Here is a 27,688-nt window from a genome sequence, read left to right on the forward strand (position 1 = left end):
AGCAAGATTATGTTTCACCGACCTTTGCCCCTTTGGCACCTTGGGCTCTGAGTTTGCCCAGCACTGCAGTGAAGTTCTACTCTGCCACAGTCCCTAACTGGAAGAAGTCACTCTTTTTTTTTATTTTTTTTTGCTTTTTGGGGTCACACCCAGCAATGCACAGGGGTCACTCCTGGCTCATGCACTCAGGAATCACCCCTGTCGGTGCTCAGGGGACCATATGGGATGCTGGGATTAGAACCCGGGTCGGCTGCGTGCAAGGCAAACGCCCTACCCGCTGTGCTATCACTCCAGCCCCATGGAAGAAGTCACTCTTAGACAGACCCTGTGGTGGGCTCCACAGGGGCGTCCACCAGTCTGCAAAACGGCCAGCAGCAAGAGCTCAGCGGGGGGGGGGGGGGCTGGGGGGAGGAACTGTGCTTTGGTGTGGGATGGAAGACAAGCTGCCCAGCCAAGCCGGCGTGTGGCTATGACCGTTCCGAAGGGCCACACCGATCCCTGTTCGGTGATGTCTTAGCAGGACCAGGAGCTGTCCCTGCTGGGTTAACTAACTCTACAAACCACTGCTCTGAATTACGGTTTTGGTTTTTGGTCTTGGGGTCATACCCAGTGGTGCTCGGGGCTTACTCTTGGCCGTGTGCTCGGGGATCCCTCGTGGCGGGCTCGGAGGACCGTGTAGGGTGCTGGGGATGGAACCCAGGCTGGCTGACACCCTACCCGCTGTACCGTGGCTCCGGCCCCTGCTCTAAATCTTAACCCACCTCAAACATACTCATCAGCTTCAACTTGGGTCTACTCTAGGGAATTTTTGGCAAATTTATTTCTAGGGGAAATATTGATGACCATTATTTTTAAGGGAAATACTATCCAATTTTTTAGTTCTTGGCCACCCATGGGCTGGAGCAATAGCACAGTGGGTAGGGCGTTTGCCTTGCACGTGGCTGACCCGGGTTCGATTCCTTCACCCCTCTCGGAGAGCCTGGCAAGCTACCGAGAGTATCCAGCCCGCACGGTAGAGCCTGGCAAGCTACCCGTGGCGTATTTGATATGCCAAAAACAGTAACAAGTCTCACAATGGAGACGTTACTGGTGTCCGCTTGAGCAAATCGATGAACAACGGGATGACAGTGGCCACCCATGATCCGATGCTAAAAACCACTCAGGGAAGTATGTGTGTCACCCGCCTCCACTGTTCCCACAAGGCAGTTCCTATACAGGGGGCCGGAGTGACAGTACAGGGAGTCAGATGCTTGCCTTGCAAGCAGTTGATCCTGGTTTGATCCTGGGGCCGCTGAGCCCCACCAAGAGTGATCCCTGAGCACAGAGCTAGGAGTAAGCCCTGAGCACAGATGTAGGTGGTCCAACCCCTTAGTCCCAATAATAATAAACGTATGTAGACATAAATGTCACACAAATTATATATGCTCTCTAAAATGTAAAATGTTCACGCCAAAAAGAGACACTACGAGAGCTGCTTCTGGGATCTGCCCGGCCGGAAACGGCAGGGGCGGTCTGGAGGACAGCCCGGGCCACGCGGGCCACTCCACCCACGGACACGGCAGCCACGTCTTCAGCACTGGAATCCTGCTCTGGACAGGCCCCTACCGACAGCAGGAGCCCAGCAAGCTCTGCGACTGGTCAACAGAGAATCCAGACGGAATCAAGAACTCGACCGCTCCTCCGGGTTCCGCACACATGCCACTCTGGACGCTGCCACTGTCTGTCAGCGCCTCCGCAGCTCCAGACAGTCCACGTGTCTGAGGGCGTGGACACAGACACACGTGCACACACATGCACAAACACACACACGCACGCACAAATACACACATGCACAAATACACACACATGCACAAATACACACATGCATGCACAAATATACATACATGAATATGCACGTGCATGCACAAATACACACACACAAATACACATAGGCACAAATACACACACGAATACATACACACATGCACAAATACACACAAATACATGCACACACAAATACACGCATGCACACACACACGAGTACACACACACACACACACACACGAGTCCATTCCCAACTAGGGAAGGAAAAATCAGGGGCTGAGTTTCACGACTCATTCAGGGACACGGGAATTGTCAGTGAGGGGCTGCCGAGGCTGAGACAGCTGTGCCCTCTCATTGGCTCTTTCTCCACTGACCCTGGTCAAGTCTCCAGCCCGCTTCCTGTGTTCCCATAAACAACGGCAAGTCCCGCGATCTCTCACCACTCAGCGACCGAGAGGCGGCCTGTTTTGTACTTTTGGATACCGCAGTGAAGGAGACTGATGTGGTTTCTGCACCCTGGGCCACACAGCCTAATGGGGATACATTTAAACAAAGACAATTTGTACACTGCTAGGGAGGGTGCTGGTAAGGGCCAAGTGCAGGATACTATGAGGACTCAACCAACCATGCTCCTTAAATCAGGGACACTAAAGTCTTAAAATGCCAAAAAACTTTTTAGGGGAAAACAAACAGTTAAGACTTGAACCTGAGTCATTCCATCAACACAACTGGGGTTTAGGATTTTTTTTTTTTAACTGGGATAAATGTGCTATTCTTCTGATTGATATTTCTGCCTCCAATCTCACTTTTTTGGCTTGTTTCTGGCGGTGCTCAGGGCTTACTCCTGGTTCTGCACTCAGGGATCACTCCTGGTGGTGCCTGAGGGACCATATGGGATGCCGAGGATCAAACCCAGGTTGCTGCAAGCAAGGCAAACACCCACTATAACACTTCCCCAGCACCTCTAATGTCACTTTTGGCATAACCCACCCCACTGAATCACAGTGAGATACACAGCTACAAGGTTGCTGATGACTGTTTCAGTCATACAACGTTCCAACACCCATCCCTTCACTAGTGTACATTTCCCCCAACCTATGTTGCCAGTTTCCCTCCTTCCCTCCCTCCCCTGCTGGGTATTATGGTTTGCAATACAGATGCAGAGAGGTTATCAGGTATATCCCTCCCAAGGTATCAGGTACACACACAGCCTGGGCGCCCTGGCATCTGGACTCCTGGCCATCCTACCCCAGGCTGCCTCGTGCCCTTGTATGTAAGATGGACAGCCCTTCCCCACTGCCTCTCTGCTGGGAGACCCTTCTCCACCTGTCTCAGGGCTTCAGCATGCCCCGCCTCCTTGGGGGAGCCTTCCCTGCCTCTTTAGCTGGGAGAGGAAACTGCTCTGATGCATATTTTAAAGTTGCCATATTTAGACACCATAACAGTGTGAAATTAAGGCTGTGCTATTTAGCTTAGGCTTCATCTGAGTGGCTTTCAAACAAAAATCCATATTGCAGAGACCGTCCGCTAACACGAGCTCCCCGCGGCAGTACTAAAAGCCCTTCGACTGTTCATCTACCGACCAACGGGAGGACTTTTGCTCATTAGCTCAAGAGAGAGTGGAAAATGCTCTCTGGTGAAACGAGAGACTGGTCAGATGGTGTCAGATTTGGACTCCCCACTGCTCAAATGAAGGGGCTCTCCACAGATACCTCCACGATAGTCACAGCTCAGGCACACAGAGGGGAGGCGGTCGCCCTCATCACTAAGGATACAGCCACCTGCACGCCAGAAAGAAGTTTCTGTTTGATGCTGGTCAATCCTACTTTTGTCACACTGCTGCCTCTGACAGTGCCCAGAGGGCTGGGGCGTCACCATTCCAAACACAAGTGCAAGGACCCGTTTCTCAGTGAACAGACAACGAACACCTGTACGGACCCCGAGACCCTCCATTTGCTTTCACTCTAGTTTAGAGACAAGGCTTGAGGGGGCAGCTGACCACCCTCAAACGCCTCCACTGGGCTCTGTACCATAAGGAACTCAAGAGCTCCGGCATTACCCCCTCTCTCAGCTCGGTCCCCACGGCAGGCAGCAGGGGCCCGGGAAGGGTCACTGCACCTGTCTACCTTCACCACAAGTTGCTGAGGTCCTGGAGAATCGGACTGGTTTTGCATCTCGATAGCTCAGTATCCAGCCTGTCACACGTGTTGAGGGGATGATATTAACACATCAGTAGCTCCCTAAGAGCATCTGGTCAGGAGTTGGGAGACGTGTGCTATACCGGCCAAGTGCTCTGTGTGACCCGTTTACCAGGTGTCACACTGGTAAATGTCATGGCAGACACATTCAGAGGGTGCCAGCTGAACCTTCAAGACAGTTCCCGCCTATAGTGTCTTCCCACCGTTTCATGGATCAGAGAGGCTGACTTATTCAAGTTACCCAGATCACTAAGTGGAACCCACGTCTGGCTGAATCCAAAGTGCAGGCTTTTACCTATGGCTTCAGAAGCATGTTCTCTGGGCTGACATTTTGAGAGCTTAGGCAAGGAAAAAAAAAAAATTTTTTTTTCTCCCCCTCTGGATTCCAATTTCCTCATTTGTTTCCTGACTGAGACAGATGCTGAAAGCCTGTTCCAGCTCCTCGTGCGAGGGTGACAGTTCTGAGCAACAACAGTAATCGCCTCAGCCTCGCCCGCCCCTTGCTGTCTTGACAGGAGCGAGGGAGATTTTCCCGTGCAGCGGCGTTATCAGGATTGTCAGGCAACACATTTGGCTTTTATTCTCGTTTCCCTTTGAGAAAGTCCTGAGGGGCCCTGGAGGCGGAGAAAAGGGACCCATTCCGGGCATTCTGCTTTGAGGCTGGAGCCTGCTGCTAGTCAACAGAGCTAGCCAGTGGTTACTGCTTGGCTTATGGTCCTTCACGGATGCTGGCTGAAATGGCAAACAAATAAAGGCAACGAAGGAACATCCACCTTCGTGGACACTTCAGGTGTCAGAGATAAAAAACGTCGAAAGGGCAACACTGTTGGTCGAGTTCCCATGTTCCCACAGAATGGCTACACACAGATTTTACTGGTCCTTCCAACACCATCTGAGGATGGCTCAGTTGAAAGACTGTCAGGTCCCTCTTAACCCTCACCGTACCACAAAGTTTCCAGCCGGGCACGCAAGGCTATGCCAGCTCCTCAGGCCTACTTTCTTCAAGTCCAGCCGGTTAGAGGGAAAGTAAAGAACAGGCCGGAGTTCCTCCCTAGGGTAGCTGTCGCCCGCTGCCATGCCCAGGTACCCTCCGGAGGCCGGCCTGGCGGGGAGGATGGGAATTCTAGAACCAGGAAAGTTCCCCAGTTGCCAGGAGCGTGACACGGGGCCAAAGCCCCACTTGGCCTGTCTGGAAGAGCCCAGGCGTCCTGGTGGCACATCATTAAGGCGTCTAATCAGGAAAACTGGCTGCACCAAGAGGGCTCAAAATCGCTGCCAGCCTGAGAGTCTGTGCAACGGGGTGAGAAACACACAGAAGGAAGAAGGTGGGTTTGGCCTAGTGAGACTCACCTTCTCAGCAGCAGGGTCCCTTTTAGATGGATGGAAGGACGGAGACGTTTTTACCTGGGGAAAAAAAGGGGGAAGGGAACATCATAAACCCTTTCCATTATAGCTTAGTTTGATCTGAGTCACATTCAAAGTAATTCAACGAGGATGCCGGTGAGATAAAACAGGCATTTTCAGAGGAACAATGAATAGATTTTTTTTTTTTTTTGGTGTGGCTAAGTCTCCTTGGATTTTTTTCTACAGATCAAAAAGTCAGTAGTTAGCCAAGATAAAAACAGGATTAGGATAAGAAAAGTAGAACAGATGGTTCAAATAGGTTTTAACCCAATAAGAGATAGAGATTTTGGTTGACAACGTTAATTAACAAATTCAATCCACAATAGCCGGCCTTTCTTGCAGGGGCCAACGTGAAAGTCTCCTTTGTGAAATAATATCCCTCTGAGTAAAACACGCATGAAAGAGTTTCTGATAATCATAGTGAAGGAACAGAAAAAGTGTCAGCAAAATCATCATAAGAAAAATATTTGCCCCCAAAGAGAGAGATGGATGGTGTAGGAAGATCCCCCCTATCAGGTGTCAGAAGAGATCGCCAGATTAAAGAGCAACAGAGACTATACACTGCCTGCAAGAAATTTACTCTCCACAAAAAGGTATAGATACTCGAAAAGCAAAAAGGCTGAAAAGATTTACTGTGATGGCAATATACTACAGAACAGGACTTATTACCGAGGCTAAAGAGGGTTGCTTTGTCAGGGGGACATAGCCATCCAAAGTCTACGTCAAATATCATCAGTAGCATAAAAGGCAAACAAAACAAAAACCTGGTGGAAGTGCAAAGAACAGATTTTAGAGTGAGATTTCCATGCGCCTCCTTCTCAATAACTCAGGGGGTAAGTAACAACCATGCACACAGGTGCCAATGTGGAAAACAATTCAGTGCGATCCCCATGAAAATGCCTGCGACATTCTTCACAGAAATAGAACAAAAATGGCTTAATTGTGTTTAGAACCACAAAAGACCTCCGGAACCCCCCTATAACTGTGAGGATAAAGTAGAAGAAAGAGGGGCCAGAAAGACAGTACAGCGGGTTAGACTCTGGCCTTACATGTGGCCAGCCATATACAGTGGACCGACAGGAACATGAAAAGCTGAAATGGTCACATCACCTAAAGCCCTGAGCACCAAGACCAAGATAAATAAAGTAAAATAAACCTTGAAGAAAAACAAGCTCAAGGAAACATCAGCTTGCAAGTCTTAGGATGTTTTACGTTGAAAGAGGGAAGAAATAAACTGTGAGGATGAAGAGGAAACACAACTGGTATATGGCAGCACCCCTGAAAGTTAGGACCGTAACTAACATCCTACTCCACGTATGCTAGATTAGCTGCGATGAAGAAGACGGGCCGTGCTGAGGATGCGGAGGGCTGGAAGCCGGAGTCACTGCGGGGAGGAGAGGCAGCAGCACAAACCATGGTTTGCCCCTTTCTTAAAATGATACACATAAGGGACAGTACTGCCTGTGCGACAGTACAGTGGGTAGGACATTTGCCATGCACATGACCAACCTGGTTTCAATTCCCGGCACTCACATGGTCCTCTAGGCACTGCCAGGAGGCTAGGAGTGATCCCTGAGCACAGAACCAGAAGAAGGCCCCAAGTACCCTGAGCACAGCTGGGCATGGCGCAAATTCCCTTACCCCCAGCCCCATGATAAGCATTCATTTGCTATCTCAGTCTGCCTTTTTTTTTTTTTTTTTTGCTTTTTGGATCACCCCTGGCGATGCACAGAGGTTACTCCTGGCTCTGCACTCAGGAATTACTCCTGGTGGTGCTCAGGGGACCATATGGGATGCTGGGAATCGAACCCAGGTCGGCCGTGTGCAAGGCAAACGCCCTACCGCTGTGCTATCGCTCCAGCCCCTCAGTCTGCCATTCTATTCCCAAGGATTTAGCCAAGAGAAACCCAAGTGTTTGTCCACAAAGACTTATACACAACAACAGATCTTCATAACAGATTTATCTGTAACTGCCAGAAATGATAAAAGCCTAAGTGTCCATCCGTGGGAGGAGGCCATAGACAAATCAAAGCATATCTGTAAGACACAACTAGTAGGGAGAAGGAATAAACTCTTTATACATGCACAGGGATAAATCTCAAATATGCTGAAAGACAAAAAAAAAGTATATTTTATTCTTTCATTTTATCTAAAATCCTAGGAAACATGAGTTAATCTACTACGACAGAAATCCAATCAGTGGTTTCCAGCCAATGAGCACATTTTTGGTGGTAATGAGTATTTTCTTGGCTGTGGCGACGGATTCATGAACATAGATGTCTATGTCAAATTTTTATATATGTGCAATTTATCTAAAATATGGATTATATTACAGTGGAGCACTGGGGAGGGTGAGACAGTGCTCAGGGATTCTCATGGTGCCAGAGACAACACAGGGTCTCCCACAGGTGCCGCAGGCACTCAACTGATAAGCCATGTTCGTGCCACAGGAGAGCCATCGCTGCTTGGAAATAAGGATGATCCGGGCGTGAGCTAAAAAGCTAGAAAAGGGGGTCAGAGAGAGCGAGAGCACCAGGGTCGAGGCCCTCGTGCCTTTGCATGCAGCTGACTCTAGCTTGACCCCCAGCACCATGTCTGGTCCCAGGAGTGAACCCCGAGAGCGGAGCCAGGAGTAAGTCCTTAGCTGGGTATGGTTAAAAAGCCAAAAACTGTCGCTGTTCTGGGTGTCATCAGCCCGTCCATGGTGACCCGAGGGTCGTCTTGGTGTGTTCAGGGCCGATCACTGTCCCCCTGAGCCAGCCGATGGATGAGTGAAGGTACAGGGGTCATAGGCTGGTTGGTTATCAGTGGCCATTTATTCAAATTGAGTTACTTATAGAGAAATCACGAAGGGGCTAGGGGTAGCAATCATACATAGGTATAGTTGAACGTTATCATAAACAATGAACAGATGTAGGGCCCTTCCTTCAGGGGAGTCTCATCTAGGGGCTCAGCACTCGAGACCCCAAGGGCGGAATTCCACCTAGGGGAGCACTGCTTTCTCCTTTCCTTAGCTAGTAAGCCATAATCCATTTAAACAGTCATCTTAAATTTACTTCTTAATAAGCCACTCTGTGTGATCACAGTGAGATACAGGCATATCAAGCTTCAAGGGTGGCTCTTCCTGAGGACATCTCGCTGTGTATTGCTGCATATCCCAGACCACAGCCCTCAGGCCAGGTTAGCCTTTCCTAATCCCAGCAACATCCTCATTCAGTCACTTCTTTTTTGGGTCATGTCAGTTTGTTCCATGACTGTGTTCTTAACTTATTATACTTTTTACGGTGCTTAGCTTGTCCCTTTTTGATGCCAGGGTAGCTTACGACTTGCCCTCAGCCCACCCTTGTCCCTTGCAGGACCCCCGTCTTGGGATGTTGGGAACTAAAGGCAGCTGAGGCTTAAGTCAAGTAAATATGATGAATGCCCAGGAGTAAATATTTATTTGGAGTCAATTAACTCCCATGTTACAAAAGCATAGCATTAACTGTCTTCCAGTGTCTATACAAAAGGGACACTGCTCTAAAATAAACTATGCAAAGGACATAAAGGAAAGAGAAAACAGTATTTCACTTACATATACAAAATCCAAAAGCTCTCAAAAAGAATTTGACCTTACAAGTTACAGGGTCTGACTTGAGAACATACGTAGTTAACAGGTACAGGAAGAAGAGCACAAAGGAGAGGTTAAAGATAAATTCAGAGGATTGGGAGCGCCTGATGGAACTGGGTGTGCCCTGAGAGCACTGTGGTGGGAGTAACTCAATAAACCTAAGCTCCCTGCAGGGGGAGAAAGAACAAACCAATGTTACTTCTTAAAATGTTTAGAACTATAATCCAACAAAAACCCAACAACAGTAGAGAAAAACACACCATGCAATCCCCTGACCACCCCTGCCTCCACCCCCAAATCCAAAGGTCAAAATAACAGCAAACAAAGTAGAAAAGCAGTATGGACCAGAAATCAATGCAATAGAAATCAAAATAATAGAGAAAACAGTATCAGCTATGAGAGAGGATATAGTACTATAAACCACAGTGGTAACAGACATTTAAAAGATAGTAAGTGCCTATTTTGAGCAATTCCAAGCCAACACACTTGACAGATAAATGAAACGAACAATTCCTTGGTTACTAGAGGGTACAAGCTGATTGAAGTCAGCCAGCAGGAGAGACAGATACAGCATGATGTCTCTCACATGTGGGGTATAAATCAGCATAGTAGAGGAATAACAGATGGCCCAGAGCAACAGACTCTAGGAACTGGCCTACAGAACTGAATTCACCACGCCGGTGAGATGTATGTGCGGAAGGGTGCTGGGGTAAGCTGGGGGGCTGGAAGGGGGGCCCAGGAGATAACGGTGGAGGGAAATGGAGACTGGGGAAGGCGCTGATGTTGGAATGTTATATGAAATCCTACCATGGATTTCATACTGTAAAATTGTAAAGTATGGTGACTCAAATAGAAGATTTTTTTTTTTTTAAAGAACAAGTCCTTGAAACATTTACATTGGCTGGATCCAGGATGAAACAGAAAATATGAATAGCTCTGGTCTTGTTTAAAAAATCCTATTTGCAGGGCTGGAGCAATAGCACAGCGGGTAGGGTGTTTGTTTGCACACGGCCGACCTGGGTTCGATTCCCAGCATCCCATATGGTCCCCCAAGCACCGCCAGGAGTAATTCCTGGGTGCATGAGCCAGGAATAACCCTTGTGCATCGCCGGGTGTGACCCAAAAAAGAAAAAAGAAATCGTATTTGCTATCAAATCCTCCTCCAAAGAAATCTCCTTCAAGTCCACAATTTCAGCTGTGAATTCTAGAAAATATCATGTACGAAGAGATCAATATATGAAACCAGAATGTCAATGTGCTAGTTTAGGAGGACAATGTACTATTAGAAGTACTTCAATAGAGATTCTCTCTAGAATGATGTAGAAGAGATGCACTGTGGCATCAGCAAAGGGGCCCCGTTCTCAGCCTCTTCTAAGAGTCTGCGGTCTAGAATGAAGACACTTCCTATCACTGTGGCATCAAACTAGTCACTATGGTGGGACTACAGTGCAGCCATTTTTTTTTTCTCCCTTTTGTCTTTTCTCTCTGACTTTTAAAATAAGTTCGGAAACCCTACCTCAGCTCAGGGGATCAAAACTGCCGGCTGCCCAGACTGTCCTTTCAGATTTAGCAGATCTGCAAAAATTAGACTCGACAGTCTTTGCTCTAATATACCATGACATGAATACTCTGGAATTCACCCCAGATGTAGGATGCAGCTTGCTAAACGTGATCCAATTTTAACTCCTGGTATGCTCTTTGTGAAGAGAGAGAAAATAGATTTTCAAAGCAAAGTAGATATTTAAGCTTTAAAAAACGACCTCATGAAAGAGTTTTCAGACTTTTAAAAACAGGCCAAGAACTAGATGTGGTGCTGAACAATTTATCTGAGAGAGCTGTTCTCTGGAGATTAAGCCAGAGAGTGTTTGAAGTGGCAACAGAAATGGCTGGGCACTGCTCATGAAAGGTCTGATTTTTCACTGAACAGGATTCCTTCTGGAAATGCCTGAGGCGATGCAGCTTGACAGAGGCCCTTTAAATCCAGGTGTGCAGACACCAGATCTGGGATACGCATGATATATTAAGCTATGGCCTTCATAATGCCGAATTTTTGTGATCTTTGCTAAGAAAATGATTCAGGATCTGGAAAAACCATCTGATCAGAGCAACGGGAAGACCTTTCTTATCATGTCGCAATTATTCAAAAATCAGTCTTAATTGTTCTGATTATGAAAGGCAAACATGTTCACTGATAAAGACGCGGGAAACAGAGCAGGAGCAGGAGTGTGGCTCAGTGGCAGAGTGTTTCCTTGTGTGAGTGAAGCCCTGGGTTTGATCCCTGGACACCACAAAAGCTCTCGAGAAGAAAAAGAAATAGAAAATACAACAGAGCAACACAAGGCAAGTTGAAAATCACATTTAAGCACACAGGGGCAACTACTGCGACCTCTGGGATCACACTGCTTTGTGATCATTCCATGTTAAAGGAAGAAGATGTTTATTTCACTTTAATCAATAATCCTACATTCTTCATGGCTATGTAGCAGTTCATCCATTGTTGGATATACCACAACTAATTTAATCAGCTACTGGGGCATTTAGATTAGTTCTAATTTTAATTTAAAAACACTATCATAAATAGTACACATGTACTTTGACACCCTGTTTTTGTGTTATTTCCTTTACAGATTCTTCATAAATCACCATTACAAAGACTGTAGAGATTTAAAAACACACAACATACACTGCCAGTCTTCTGACAGAACTATAAATGGTCTAAATGTTATAGACAGATCTATAAACCAGTTTCCTATAGTTCTGAAATCCTAAAACTTTGAAACCAACACAATTTCTCCCTCTTCTCCTCTCCTTTTCTCTTTTCCCTTCCCTTCCCTTCCCTCCCCTCCCCTCCCCTCCCCTCCCCTCCCCTCCCCTTCCCTCCCCTTCCCTGTCCTCTCTCCCTTCCCCAACTTCTGCCATCAGAAGTCCCCTGACAGTGAAACCCAGACTAGAAGAAAGGCTTACTCAGAACAGTGATCACACCTAGGTATCCAACTACAGGACCCTGCCCTACTCTCACGGGGACTGTTACATAACCCAACAGACAGGCGTCCCCCATTATCCGTGGGGCTTATGGTCCACACCTGAACATGTACCAAATCCTAGAGATATGATGGCTTTTCCTATACATAAGTATCTGCAGAAAGTTCAATTTGAAAATTTGGCATAATGAAAGTATCAACAATAAAAAATAGGACATGTTAAACTGTATAATGATGAAAATGATGTGAATGTGGTTTCTCCCCACTCTCAGAGTATCTTAAATGCGGTATTTTCCAGCCAGCAATTCACCCCAGTAAAGTGATACTGTAGAAAACAAAACCAAGGGCTGCGGAGGCCAACTGCACACACTGATTTCCTCTTCCTCTCGGAGCTGCTCTTTTCCTGTCCTCGGGCCTATTTAGTCGTGAGACTTCACCTGCCATTCTCACTCTCTTTGGCTTTTAAGATTTTAAGATTTTTTCCTTTGTTCAGAATGTGCCTAAGTGTGTGTTTGTATTTATCCTGCTAATGGTCAGCTAAGGCTTATGGATGAAGGTGCTAATTTTCTTTACCAAACATGCTAAGAGTTCATGCATCAATAGGCCAGCCACCCCCCTCCCACCCTTGCCTCGCTCCGGCTTCTTTCTACTTGCTTTCTGGGCTTGCACTATAAAAGCTAGACCACTACTTTTCTTTTTTTTTTTTGCTTTTGGGGGCCACACCTGATGGTGTTCGGGCTCACCCTTGGCTCTGCTCAGGGATCACTCCTGTCAGGTCGCAAAGAGCAAAGGTGGTGCTGGGGACTGAACCCAGGTGGGCCATGTGCGAGCACGGCCCACACCTCTGCACTATCTCTGTGGCTCCATGAACAAACGGGACGTGTTGATGCTGTGCCCCAGAACACGGAGGCTGTCTGTCTGTCAGCACATCTCGGCGTGTCGGTCAAGAGTAGCCTGTGGAGCTACTGTCTACCGTCAAACTGACCGAGAACACTTGGCTCCCAGTTACAAAATGCTGTTGATAACGTAATGAGGTCTCACCTGCGCGTGCTCCCAGCTCAGGAATGTACGCTGTGCTTCCTCGGCTCCATCTGCCTGCTGACACGGCCCCACACCAACACCCTGGACCCTTTCTGCTGATCCTTCCCTCTGAATCCTTTAACATATTCATAATTTCTGTTTTCAAGGCCTTGGCTGCCAGCTTGAGCATCAGGGTCACCCACGGGCGTGCTCTAATTGCTGCCTTTTCTCTTGATTTAAGGCGACATTTTCCTTCTTCTTATCGATCCTCTGATGGGCGGGACTTTTTAGAGAGTATTTATTGTGCTTTTATCCTGTCCTTGGGGCAGTCTCGGCTGTAAAGCAATAGCCGCCAAAGTGGGTGGTACTGGCCCCAGGAGGACAGTCTCCAACAGGACTCGGGAACAATCCGGGGGACAGTAGGAGCCTCGTGTGCAAATAACGGCACTTCCCACTTGTCTGTTCGCTCACAGACAGATGGGAAATGTCCCTCAGCTGGGAGGGGACTGGGGTATCAGGTCATTTCTTTTTTTTGGGGGGGGTGCACATCCAGTGCTCAGGGCTTAGTGCTCAGGCATCACTCCTGGCTGTGCAGAGGAGACCGTGTGGGAAACCAGGGATGGAGCTGGGGTTGCCGCGTGCGAGGCAAACACTCTGCCCACTGCACCATCCTTGGGCCTCTGCATTGACGCTTTTGCATTTTGGGCATAGATGACAAGAATTGGTACGCTGGGTCACATAGTAATTCCATTCCTATTATGGGCATGGAAAACCATTATTAACAGTATTAACATTATTAAACAGTGTTAACAGTATTATAAGCAGCATTAAACATGATTAACAGATTCTGTAAACCACAGAATCTCAATGAAAAAAACAACAAAATTAAAAAATGTTTTTTAAGTGTTTTTGATTTGGACCCACAGCCGGTTGTGCTCAGGGCTCACTCCCGGGTCTGCACTCAGGGTCACTCCTGATGGGCCCAGGGGACCATACAGGGTGCGGGGGACTGAGCCCGGCCTGCCGCGTGCCTAAACCCTGAGCTGGGGCTCCGGCAGGGACCGTGCCACTCTCTACCCCCCTCCCGGTGCTCAGGGCGAGCTCAGTCCTTGGAGTGCGGAGCCTGGTTCATGCAGTGCTTTCCTCCTCTCAAACTCCGTGCTCTCTAGGCTTCTGATGACTCTCTAAGTCACATTCTTGAAAAGAAATTTTGTAGAGGCCAGGAGATGGCGCAGGGCCGAAGATGCCAGCCCAGCCCCCCGTGCCACCCACGTGCCTCGGGCCGTCCTGGCGGCTCTGCTGTTTGCTTTATTTTCTGGGCTGGGGGAGGCACACCCAGTGGTAGTTGGGAGCTACTCCTGACTCTGGGCCGGGCCGGGCCGACGGGGGTGGTCCCGGCAGTGCTGGGGGACGGTGCGGTGCCAGGCACAGAATCTGAGCGTCCTGCCCACAGAGACTGGGCTCCATCCGTGGAGCGATTTCTCCCTCTGCCCAGCTCTGCTGCTCGTGACCGGCGGCTCTGTCATCTACACGCTCCTGGGCGTGAAGCAACTCGGGCTGCACCACAGTCAGGGAGGCCGAGCCCTGGGCCCAAAGGACTGGCCCCCGGCCAGCGCCGAGCCCGACTGAGCAATGCCTGGGGAGCACCACAGCCCAGTCATCAAACACCACCGAAAGGAAGGAAAGGGGGCAGGAAGGGTGGAAGGAAGGGGATGCTGATAAAGGAGTTTCATAGGAACTTCATAACTATTATTATTAGGAGGACTGCCGAGGATAGGCTGCTTTGCAGTGGTGGGAATGGCACTCTAAAGCGTGTCCTCGAATATTCTAAAACTATGAAGTCATTGTTAAAAGAAGTGGGAGACGGAGGATATGCAAAGACAGTCCCATGCGTTGGAAGAATTAATATTTTGGGAGCCCTCCCAGGCAATGCTCAGGACCGCCCCCCGTGAATGCTCTTTACGTGACTGTCCTATCTGAAGCACACGCAGACGCATGGAGTCCCTCCCCAAACACCAATGGGGTGTTTCAAGGAAATTAACGTTATTGAAACTCCTAAGGAAACACAGAAGACCCTGAGTAGTCAAAGCGGTCCTGAAGAAGAAGAATGGAGCCAGGTATCATCCTTCCTGCCTCCCAACTACCCCTTTCTAGGACAGTGGCAGTTCTCACAGCAGTGAGACAACAGAACCAAAACACACAGATCAGTGGGACAGAACTGGAAGCCCCGGACTAGTCACAGGCATGAACGGTTATTTCAAACAAAGGTGCCCACGAGCATAAAACAGAGAAAGGAGAGCCTCCTCCATGGATGTGATGTTTGTAGCCACGGGCAAAAGAATGAAACTAGATCCATATCACACAACATGTGCAAAAGCTAAGCCAAAACCTTGAAGAAAACACGGGCAAAGAGTCCTGAGGTTGGGGAGAGGGATCCGAGCTGGAGCACAGGCTTACACGCAGGAGGCCAGGTTAGATTCCCAGTACTACCCAGTCCCTCGAGCACTGCCTGGAGTGACCCCCTGAGCACTGTCCTCGAGCACCGCCAGGGGTGGCCCCAAAACCACCACCTCCAACACCAACACAATAGCACTCTATGGTGTTGGTTTCAATGATGTCTTTGGGGATTCAACTCCAATGACAAGGGAAACAAGAGCACAAACTAACATGTCTGAAATTTAAAACTTTTTTTTTTTGACCCCCAGTACCATGCAGGATCCTCTGAGCACTGTTGGGAGCATCCCCAAAGCCAAAATAAATCAATGAAACATACAGAGTAGGGTATATCAAAGTTGCTTGAGTAAGGAAAAGACAAAACCAAAATCTTTGTTTCTCCCGTATACTCTCAACAAAACACAAATTTATTTCTATATTTCTTGGGCCCCTTTCTCTTTCTCCCAGGATTCCAATTACTTGAGTGTTGCTCTTTAAGGTCTTCCCGTAGTTAACTGAGGATCTATTCACCTCATTCCAGTCTCCCTTTTTTCTGAACTTGGGAGGTGACGGTCTCTCTACAGTCATGTTCGTGAAGTGTTCCCTCGCAGTGCCCAGGATGCCAGAATCCCATCTGGAGTTTTCCACAGAAACTCTAGCTCTCATCCCGGGATGTTCTCCTGGCTCTCTGCAACTCTCACCTCTCTTGGTGTCGAATTTGATGCTTCCCCTAACTGCTTTAACATGCAAAAAGCAAGGCTGGAGCGACTGCAGGGCAGGTAGGGTGCTTGGCTGACCTGGGTTCGACCCCTGGCATCCCAGGCCAGGAGTGATCTATGAGTTCAGAGCTAGGAGTAACCCCTGAGCACTGCTGGGTGTGGCCCCCCAAATGAAAAACAGAAAAAGAAATACAGTTAGAATTAGTTCTTGTCCTTGTTTCCTTTCTGCGCCCCCGCAAGCTCTCCCATGGTGGTGCTGAGGGAGAGGAGGCACCCAGAGGCCCTTTCGGGAGAAACTCAGCAGCCCGAGGGGACCGTGGCCTCATGCATACTAAGCATTTGCTCTGGTCCCCTCAACTACCTCCCTGCCCCAATTACAACAACTGAAAAGTTCCTGTCTACTAATTTCTATCATTTATGCTATTTCTGGGTCAGTTTGAACAGATTGATTTTTTTTTTTTAAATAAAGGCTTTTTGTTAGAGCAGTAATAGGTTCACAGAAAAAATCGACAGGAAGGTAGAGAATGCTGAATATACTGTGCTGTCACTCTCGTGACTAGCTCCCCCACCCCCACGCCGGAGTGCTGGAGGTCTGGCACAATAACGACACATTATGTCACACACTAGCAACATCCTAAGTCCCTATTCAACACCGTAAGTTCCCTCTCTCGATGTGTTCCATTCTCTGAGTCTGGGCACATGTGGACACACCTACCACAATCCAGGAGCATTCTCAGTGCCTTCAAGGCTCTGGACTTCAATACACCCCCAGCCCCAAACCCCTCACCCCCGGCAGCCGCTGATCTTTCCTCACTGTCTCCCCCATCTTGCCTTTCAGAATGTCAAATAGCTGATCTCCCCTGCCTTTTTATGACTTGCGTTTCTCCCACTTCCTTGCATGCCTGGTGGGTTTTGATCAAATGCCAGACTTTATGAATTTTACCTTATTGTGAGAACTTTTTTGAGATTCTAAACATATTCCTGAGCTTCACTTCTTGGCTGTGCTTATAAGAGCTGGAGATACTTTGAACTCCTGGGGTCCTATCAGTGACGTTTGGTTGGACCAAAGCAGTCAATAATCTGGCGTTAACTTTCCCCCCAATATTGTGGCCACAACCCCACTTACAACTCCCAGGGCTGCCCTGTGAATGATGAATCCGTCCAAGCTGGCATCACCCCCGGCACCAGGTGAACTTGGGGTCACTGCTGCTCTAATCCTTAGGGCGGCCACTGTCCTGGCCTCGAGAAGTTGCCTATTGTCCATGTGTGGGTGAGCAGTGAACTGAACAGCCCAAGGTTTGCTCTGAGCCCCTTGGCACGGCCTCTCTGAGCGGTCCCCTGCCCTGGACTCTGAGAACTGAGTGCAGAGCCAAGAGGAAGCCCTGAGCAGGCTGGGGCGGTTCCCAGACAAATGGAAACTGGACAAAAATGCAAACAAACACACTTCCTCTATTTTCCTCCCGAGAATTCCAAACGAATTCTGTCAGAAGTCTACATCCCTGTGCCCTCTTCTTCAAAAGAAAGCCTGGCCGCTCCCGTTCTGGGAAGACGATATCGATCTGAGATGTGATTCCTTAGTGTTACTTTATGGGGAACCCTCTGCGCTCCCCTCTGGAGAAGCCTGTGATCTTTCTTAAACCTGCAGCCCTGACTCTCTCTCTCTCCTGCTCCTCGTATTTCCCAGGATAAAATGATCTGGCTGGTAGCAGGCAATGTAAAATAAATTATTGTGGGCCTGCTCTGGGGGCAGACTTCAGGGGTGGTATGAAAAACTGGAGACAAGGGTGGAGGGAAGGTAATAATGGTGTGCGATTTACGTTGTAATATTGAATGCCTATAACAAATTATCATGAACAACTTTGCAATCCACAGTGTTTATGTAAAATGTAGGGGGAAAAAAACCATAAATAGGCCTTACCTATTTTATGTAAACTCCAAAATATATTAGCACAGAATTTCTTTAAAAGTTTTAGTAAAGACAGGTAAGGCATGACTATTATCATAGTAAAATCCAAATATAAAATAAAATTTTATGCAATATACTTTAGATTCCAGAGATGGGAACTTAATTATGTAAATGAGAATAAGCATTTTATTATATTGCATTAAAGGGGTTTTATTTTCCTTATTACAGCAATCTATGGATTGGAGTGATAACACAGCAGGTAGGCCGCCTTGCACGTGGCCGATCCAGGTTCGAGTCCTTTGTCCCTCTCGGAGAGCCCGGCAAGCTACTGAGAGTATCCTGCCTGCACGGCAGAGCCTGGCAAGCTCCCCGTGGCGTACTCGATATGCCAAAAATATTAACAACAAGTCTCACAATAGAGATGTTACTGGTGCCCGCTCGAGCAAACTGATGAGCAATGGGATGACAGTGACAGTGATGAGTGTCATAGCAATCACAAATTAATCACATACTAATTTATTTTCTGATCATTCTATTTGCCATTTCTTAAAGTTTTGCAGGAACAAGTCATATAAAGTCAATTTGTTATGTACCTAAGGGGGGGCAGGTTGGGGATGGGAAGGAAAACGGGGACATTGGTGGGGGAGGGTCACACTGGTGGTGTTAGAACAGTAAATGCCTGCAATGCCAATATAATGAATAATTCTGTAAATCACGGTGTTTTTAATTAAAACCACCACCACCAATTATCTCACTGGGCTAGAGTGGGTACAGTACAGTGGGGCGGGCACTTGCCCTGAATGTGGCTAACTTGGGTTGGATCCCCGGCACCACATGGTTCTCCTGAGCTCTGTCAGGAGTGATCCCTGATGCAGAGCCTAGAGTCAGCCCTGAGCAGAGTCAGGTGTGGCCAACTAACCTCACCGCCACTTCCCCCCCAAAAAAAATGAAACTTTTACTTCACATATACACAAAAAAAATCTGTCAAAAATATATCTGTCAATGGGGCTGGAGCAATAGTACAGCGGGTAGGGCATTTGCCTTGCATGCGGCCAAACTGGGTTCGAGTCCCAGCATCCCATATGGTCCCCTGAGCACTGCCAGGAATAATTCCTATGTTCATGAGTCAGGATTAACCCCTGTGCACCGCTGGGTGTGGCTCCCCTCCACCCCAAATACACACACACACACACACACACACACACACACACACACACACACACACACACACACACACACACACACACACACACACACACACACACACACACACACACACACACACACACGGCCAACTGAGCTTGGAAAAGAGAATACAGACTTTATCTCCTCACAACCTCATCAATATAAATGAGTATGTATTTTTAACATTTGCCAGTTAAACACAGAATGTTTTTTAAATGGCCATTAAAAAAATTGTGGGTTTTTAAAAGTTTTTTACTGGTTTTGTTTTTTGTTTTGGGGCGATACTCAGGAGGGGATACTCCTGGCTCTGCACTCAGGAATCACCCATGGCCGTGGTCAGGGGACCATCTGGGGTGCCTGGGACCTGACCTGGGTGGCCGCATGCAAGAACTACTGGTTCCTTGCAGCACCAGCCACAAGAGCCCAAATCTGGAAACAACCCAGGTGTCCAAGAATAGGTGACTGGGTAAAGCTGTAAGAAAAGGTGAAGTCATGGAATTTGCTGCTCCACGGGAGGGGGCGGCCTGGAGTACCTGCTGAGTGAAGTCAGAGGAGAAAGACTGACTCCAGCCCCAGCTGTTTCTGGTTCTTTGCTCATATTTCAACTAAGGCTCTACGTTTTACAAAAGCACTGGAAAAACTTTCTTGGATCTAGCGTTGTGGTAATTCCAAGCATCACTGGGCCCAGACACTGAGCCATCCTGCCTGCAGGACCAGGCCCAGTTTTACTGTGAGTAGCCTTTGGATCACCTGAGCACTGTACAGGAGCACCCCCTCCCAGCCGCCCCCAAATATTATTCTGGTCAGACCAGATCATTCCTTCTTTTAAAATCCTTGACTCCATAGGGGGTAAAGAAAAAAAAAAATCCTTGAATCTGTTTCTTTAGTTCAAACATCCATGCCGGTGGAGTCATGAAACAAAGCTGCCCAAGCCTCACCCATTCAACTGCTCTTTCCCCGCCCAGGGTCCCGGGCAGTGCCATGCTCTTTCCTGCCTCACACCGGGAGCCTGCCTGCTGGCTCATCACTCACCTCCTCATCTCCTGCAGCCTTGTTGGGAGTCTGTCCAGCTCACATCTTCCCCGAGGGGGAGAAACCCTTCCAAGAGCCCCTCCCACACCCCGTCCTGACCCAGCCCACAGCACAGTTCTTCTGAAAGTACTTCTGGTATGATCAAAAATACACACTGGGTCTTTCCCCCAGCTCTTGGTGCATGGCTCCTAGAACAGTCTTAGAATATCCCAAGTGGTGTCTTCGAGAGAGGGCTGACACCCATAAGAATGGCCAGAAGGGACATGAAAAAAAAAATGCCCTCCATCACTAATCAACATGGAGACGCAAATTGAAATAACAATGAGACATCATCTCACACCACAGACACTGGTGCACATCAAAAAGAACAAGAACAACCAGTGCTGGCACGGATGCAGGGAGAAAGGGACTCTCATTCACTGTTGGAATGCCGACTGCTCCAGCCTTTCTAGAAAACAATATGGGCATCCTTTAAAAAAATCTAGGAGTTGGGTTTCCATTTGACCCAGCGACCTCACTTCTTGGAATATATGCCAAGGGCCCCCAAACAAAATGGAGAATAGACACTGGCACCCCTATGTTCCTTGCAGCACCAGCCACAAGAGCCCAAATCTGGAAACAACCCAGGTGTCCAAGAATAGGTGACTGGGTAAAGCTGTAAGAAAAGGTGAAGTCATGGAATTTGCTGCTCCACGGGGGGCCTGGAGTACCTGCTGAGTGAAGTCAGAGGAGAAAGACTGACTCCGAATAATCTCTCACGTGCGGATATTAAGAAACATAATGGCGGAATAATGAATTCATTGTTTTGGTTCTCAAAGACAATGAAAACCAAGAATATGAGAACTAGTCTTCAGTAGGGAACATGCCACGGAGGGGGCCGGGGAAGGGGCGCGGACAGGAGAGGGAAGGGGCAGCGACCATGGTGGAGGGAAGCAATCAACTGGGAGGAGCAGGCGGTGGTGCTGAAAGCGGGTAAAGTGGTGTGCGGGGCACCCTACTGCTACAGTACTGAAAATCACACCGTAGAAATCTGAAAGAAAAAAAAAAGCGCCTCTTGTAGAAGTGAACTGGGGGGTGGGAGACAAACCCGGTGGGGGGAACGTGGACGCGGGTGATGGGATTTGTGCTTAAACTCCGTAACCCAATCATGAACAACTTATCATTTCATCGAGTCAAAGAAAACAAACACACACAGAGGGCTGGCACTAGCCAGAGCAAGTCCCGATGAACAGCTGGGAATCGCTGTTCTGCCCTTTCCTGTCCTGGACGGGGAGGGGGCCAGAGGGGTCTTCGGACGGTGTCTATGCAGGTGTGCCGGGAGGGAGGGCGCGCAGAGCCCGCAGGGAAGCTCGGGTGCTCACCCCCTTGGTACGGCACCTGCACGTTTCTCTCTGAGTGTCTGCCGGCAGTGCGGGGGTGAGGGCTGGGGGTATCCGGGCTCAGAGTTGGGGCAGTGGGGGGGGATCCCAGCAGTGCGTGGGTGACTACGGGGTTCCCAGGTCCGAAGCCAGGGTCCCTGCAGGGAAGCGCATGCTCCGCATGCTCTAGCCCATAATCTCTTTGGTCCCATCGCCAAAACATCCCCCCTCCCCCACCACCACACCCTGCTCCCTCGATACCTGGTCCCTGAGCTGCATCCTTTATAAGAAGTGGGTCAACATTAGGCAGTTTTCCTACGTTCTGGGAGTCATCCTAGTGAATTACGAAATGGGAATGAGGATAAGGCACCAAATCCCAGAATTTACTAAGTCAGACAGAAATGTTAGTAACGTGGGGCTGGAGCTAGTGTACTGCGGGTAGGCGCTTGCTTGCTTGCTTGCACACGGCCAACCCAACTCAATCCCCGGCATCTTGTATGGTCTCTGAGCACCTCCAGGAGAAATTCTTGAGTGCAGAGGCAGGGGTAACTCCTGAACACTTCCAGATGTGGCCCAAAAAACAAAGAGAAAAGAAAAAAAAAAAAGAGAAACACTGGTAATGCGGGCAACCATTTATGTTACGAACTCTGGGTGGCCAGTGTCACGGCTCAACGGAACCGCTGGACACACAGCAGGAATCCAGAAAATTGACAGAACTTATGTCTGAATCAGCGCTGGCAATCACCTTGCACACTGGGTGTCAGACAGAACTCGAGAATACTTATCTAAGATCTGCTCAGAAGTTCATCAATAGTAGACGCCACAGGACTTAATCGACTGTATCGATTACAGTACCCCAGCACTTAGCCTGGTTCCTGGCACGATTCTCCATACACATCGGGTGAGAATGTGTATGACAGGAATGTATAAATGTGTGAATGACTGGAATGCCAAATTTGGGAGATTGTCAGGGCATGAGAGATATCCTACTTGGATGCAGCCCTGAGAGCTAAGGAAACAGGCAGAAATTTGGCAGCTCCAGCTTCAGAAGGCGGGGTGTGGAGGCTGCACGCAGGCTGGGCGGGGCAGCGGAGAGGGCAGGAAAGCAGCAAAGGTAAGGCCACTTCTCACCCGGAAGAGGAAGTAAACCAACAACGGCCAGCGCACTGATGAGGAAACAGCTCCTCCTCCATCCCAGACCCGTGAGTTGTGAACCTCTGTTCTCCCCAAACCCATTAACCATGGAGTTCAAACTCCACTCTACTGTCTGCTTCAGAAAAGGAAAGAAGAGAAAGGAAGGCCGTCAAGTGGACGAAAATTCTATCCAGTCCATTAGTCAGACTCCACAGGCCACGAGAAATCTCTCCAATGAACACCGGAGCAATTGAGCTCTTCGAAGGAAGTCGAGCAGCTGGGAAGACCACGGTGAGCGTGTGGCACGTGTGAAGTGACCCGGGAAAGAGCCCGTGGCCCTCTCCGCACCGAGGGCCCACCAGCACACAGGATCTGCAGCAGCTGCACCCGGATCTCTGTGCAGCTGCATCCTAAGTGCTTTACGGCTGGAAAATGCCTTTTGCTGTTCCTGAATCTCTGCTGTTCAGTCCTTGAAAGGGAGAAGAGGTTCTCTGGACACAGGAGGACCAAACAGCTTCTCTGGCTCAGGACTCCGCTGCCCCACCAGCCCCGAATCAGGGAAATTTGTGACGGCCTCCAAGACCTGGGAAAAATGAGGCCACGCCCAGAAGACACCAGTAAGAAATGAACGTCGTCTTGCCACAGAAAACAGGCCTTACCTCTGATGGAGTTATTCTTCCCTTCTTAATCTCCGAGGACGTTTCGTTTAATTTCCCCACTTTGTTACTTGAGCTGCATTTGTAACACGTCCACCTTGTCTGCCCCTCCGTCTCGACCATGCACTCTTTGTTCTGCAGGCAGAAGGAGTGATACAAATGGCCACAGCTGCAAAATAAAGGCGACCAATTTATCCTCTTCATTATCATAAAGTCATTCGTCAATATAAGCCACGCCAGAGTGTATCTGGAAGTGACTGAGGTTTCCAGTACCCTGGACTGCGCAGATGGTACTACGGCTAGGTTGTCCGAGTAAAGACACGAGAAAGGGAACTTGCTGGTGACTGTCCTTGCCTCTCCCAACTCCGGACTCACAGGTCCATGAGTGAGTCTGTGCCAGCAGTTAGGAGGGCCAGAGCTTTAGTTCCCCAACTAGGAACCTCTGGGGAAATGAGCTGAACTTCTGTTCAGTTCTCAAACTGTGAAATATATTTAGACAGTTTGAAAAGTCAACTGGGGAAAACTCAGGATTATGTAAGTAGCTAGATAGTAACATGCCTGGTTTGCCTCATCAGACGGAGGGCAGGCACTGAGATTTGATTAAGCATTTACCAAAATGCCAGTGCCGTTACAAATTCTTCTCCCTCGGAGGCAAGTCCCCATCGATTACATTAAATTAACGAGCGGATTTCCCAGAAATGACGGGAACATCGCCGAGCCAGCCTTCCGATGCCTCGCCTGCCCATCCGCCCAGGAAGCGCTGCCTGAGAATTCCCCTCTCTCTGCTGCTTTCTGTTCTCTCTTGATACGCTTTTCTCCTTCTGGCCTTTCTTCTTTCTTCTTACCTTTCCTCCTTTGGTGCCTCTGCTGTCCAGCGGCCACCGGGAAGCTGCTGATGGTCAGGTCTATACGCTCAGTCCAGACTTCTCTCTCTCCAAAACCCCATCCGTCTCAAGAACTCAGATCAGGACAACACTTCGAATTTCATATGTGCCCAAAGTCTTGATTTTCCCCCCATCCCTCCCCGACTGCACATCACTCACCCTGCACCATCTTAATCCATGACTCATCTTCTGTTAAGCAAACCTACGTCTTCCAGTTTCTAAGCCCTCTGGAGTCAGCCTTGACTACTGGCCTTCATGCCTCACATTCACTCTACCCTCAGGACCCACCCAGAACCCTGCCCTTTTCATGACCAGCACCGTGGGCGTCTCTCACCTGTGTTACCACAACGGCTTAACTGGCCAGTCAACCATCACCCTGACCGTCCGCAGTCCAATTTCAACCCAGCAGTTAAAATGATTTGGGGACCACGCCTGGCAGTACTCAGGGGCTGCTCCTGGCTCTGCTCGTGAGTGAGCCCTGTGATGCCTGGGGGCCATACGTGGAGCCAGGGATGGAACTGAGTCGGCTGCGGTGCAAGGCCAGCGCCTGGACACCAGTACTCCCTCTCCAGCTCAACTCAAAGAGGTCAAAAAATTATTTTTTTATTTAGTAAGTGTGATTTACAAAATTACTGATAGCTGAGTCTTTGGCATATAGTATTTCAACACCAATACCACTACCAGTGTCAACTCCCCTCCATCAGTGTCCCCATATTCCCTCCCCACTTATACCTAAAGGGACCCTTACGACAGATCCTGTCAACCTCATTCTCAAGAGGATGCAGTGGTTTCCCAGCTCAGAGAACAAGTTTAGCTCCTTAGGAGCACCCGGTTCCTCCACTGTTCGGACTCTACTCTCCCTCTAACGCCACCTCTTATTTCTTCCCTTCCCTTCCCTCTGCTTAGGGAACACGAGCCTGTCACCAAACACAGTGACACTCACCACCCTGAGTGTGCCGGGATGAACCCAGTCTCCAGCTCTCTGCAGCAGCTGGTCCCTGCCTGGCCACACCTCCCGCTCCTCACGGCCACTTTCCTTCGGTCTCTGTTCAGTGGTCATGGCCATGGGGAGATTTGCCCTACCTACTCATCCTACTCATTATAAATTGTTGCTTCCTAATAATCTCTTCCCATTCTATTAACTTTGTTCAAAGAAATTTACAATTACAATTTGACTACTTTTTAAAACGGTCTACTCATAAGTTACTTTGACACTGAGGCTTTCTCTGGCTGCTCCATATAGAATATACTCTGCCTCCCAGGGCTGGAGTGAAAGTACAGTGGCTAGGGCACTTGCCTTGCATATGGCCAACCTGGATTCTGATCACTGGCATCCTGTATGGTCCCTCGAGCCCTATCAAGTGTGCTCCTTGAGCACAGAGCTAGGAGTAAGCCCTGAGCACCCCCGGTATGCCCCACTCACCCCACCTCCCAAAATCCCCCTTCCAAACACTGCATCTTACTTGACATCGGAAGTCATGTAGTATTTTGTCTGTCTGTCTCTGACACTAGAATGCAAATTCCACAAGAGCAGACGCTTTGCTTTATTCATGCCGTAACCCTATTCCCTAGAGAGCCCCTGGTATACAACAGATGCTCAATATATATTTACTGAACGGACAGACTCAGAATGATGAAAACGACTTCCCTTTCCAATCATCAAATCTAATAATCTTCCTGTGTTAGTGACTTATGTAAATTATTTCATTTAACTGCCACAAAAACCTTACAAGGCCAATATCATTATTATCCCAATTTACAGATAAGGGCACTCAGAGGTAGAGAAAGAACTAATCTGTCCCAGTCTTCCCAGCTAGCAGGTGGCCAGGGCAAGGAGCTGAGCTACCGGAGTCTGGCTCCAGAGCCCAGACACCGCCTCTTTCTGTATAAGCGGGAAGAAGACCTCTACTTTGGCACTAGACTTCTCTCTTGCTCCGTGATGTGAAACATTATATCCCGATGGTCTCTAAATCTACTTTTTTCAGGACAAGCCTTCTGGTTGCTGATGGGAGTAACTGACTACCTAACACCCCCTGGCACATATGCAAAGGCCACCTTGAACCTAAGCCCTCCGGTGGCCTGGAAACTGCTCCCTGGAAGCTGGCATCATGTTCAGCCACTTGCTCCCGGGGAAGACTCTGTTGTTCCCTTCCACTCCGTGCCTGAGAGACATCAGCAAGACAGCTCTGCCCTTAAAATAGATTCCGAACCTTCACTCCTACCGCTCTCATCCTGCTCAAACGTCACTTACTCTGAGATGCTTTTCTTTGCAAAGGTGTCTTAAAATAGCACCTTGCCCTGAACACTCAGCCTTCCCTCCCATTACCATGTGTTTTATTTTCCTTCAGAGCTCTCATCACTTTGTATTTGTTGCCTGACCACCCTAACAACAACCCTCCACCCCCATCTCCCTGCGGGATGTCGGCTCTGAGAGCCAGGATGATGCCTATTAGGCCTGCTGGAGTCTGCTCTGGGCTGGGGAAGGATGTGCAGACCCACCTGATAATGTTTGTAGAGTGCAAGCGCACACAGACACACAAAGACACACCCACACAGACACAGACAGATACACATGCACATGCCATGCATGTAACTGCTTCCTTCCTCCCCCTTACCTAAAGACAATGATTTCATCAGCCATTTCTTGGCGTCTCTTGTACTGCTGCAAGCATATAGAACAATAATCCTGCTTCGGGTTCAGTCCTCGGGTGACCGAAGCTCGGAGGTTACACAGTGACCAGTGGAGATCTTGGTTTAGAAGGCTAGTAGTGGTTTCCAACAGGGTCTATGACAGACCAAAACAGTTTTATAAAGAGAAATAACAGTTGCTTAGCTTTCAATCATAAGGCACTGACAAAACTGATAAAACAAACACGAAAGGAGTCCTTCTTTTATTTCTTGGTGGTACCAGGGATTGAACCCAGGCCTGATGCATACAAGGCTTGTACTTTACTAACAGACACCTCCAGCCCTTAAATGGTAAGGTTTAATATATAATGACGAGTGCCACATTAGGAGTCTCTCAAAATAATTACTAAGAGACTGGACTGAGAAATGTTTACTCTGCCTTTCTCTGGCTTAATTCAATACTAATGACTTTTGAATGACTAGTGAAACTCAAAGCTATTTATTACATTTATATAATAACTTCACTTCGAATAGCTCAAACTGTTGTAACAAAAAACCAAATCCTGTTTTTTTTTTTTTTTTTTGGGTTTGTCATGGAAATTGTAGCCAAGGCAATACTTCAGCCAACCTTTTAGAGGAAAAGCTAATGACCATGACTCGTTTTTCATCTCCCTTGGGCAAAGATCACTTTTTCCTGATCAGCACTTATAGTCGCTTGAATCAGCTCCAGACCATGC

The 27,688-nt window shown here is 48.5% G+C and overlaps 1 protein-coding gene across 1 annotated transcript in view; it reads right to left on the reverse strand.

Moving 5' to 3' along the window:
• VPS8 (VPS8 subunit of CORVET complex) overlaps positions 1-27,688 on the reverse strand; it is a 262,990-nt gene that overhangs the window by 18,659 nt on the left and 216,643 nt on the right. The window contains exons 43-45 of the mRNA XM_004603039.2: positions 26,939-27,108; positions 23,443-23,608; positions 5,352-5,405 (exon numbers count right to left, since the gene is read on the reverse strand). Of these exons, the coding sequence (XP_004603096.2) occupies positions 5,352-5,405; positions 23,443-23,608; positions 26,939-27,108 (390 nt within the window). The remainder of the gene's footprint in view (positions 1-5,351; positions 5,406-23,442; positions 23,609-26,938; positions 27,109-27,688) is intronic.

Source organism: Sorex araneus, chromosome 2, assembly GCF_027595985.1.
Source record: "Sorex araneus isolate mSorAra2 chromosome 2, mSorAra2.pri, whole genome shotgun sequence".
NCBI classification, from domain to species: Eukaryota; Metazoa; Chordata; class Mammalia; order Eulipotyphla; family Soricidae; genus Sorex; species Sorex araneus.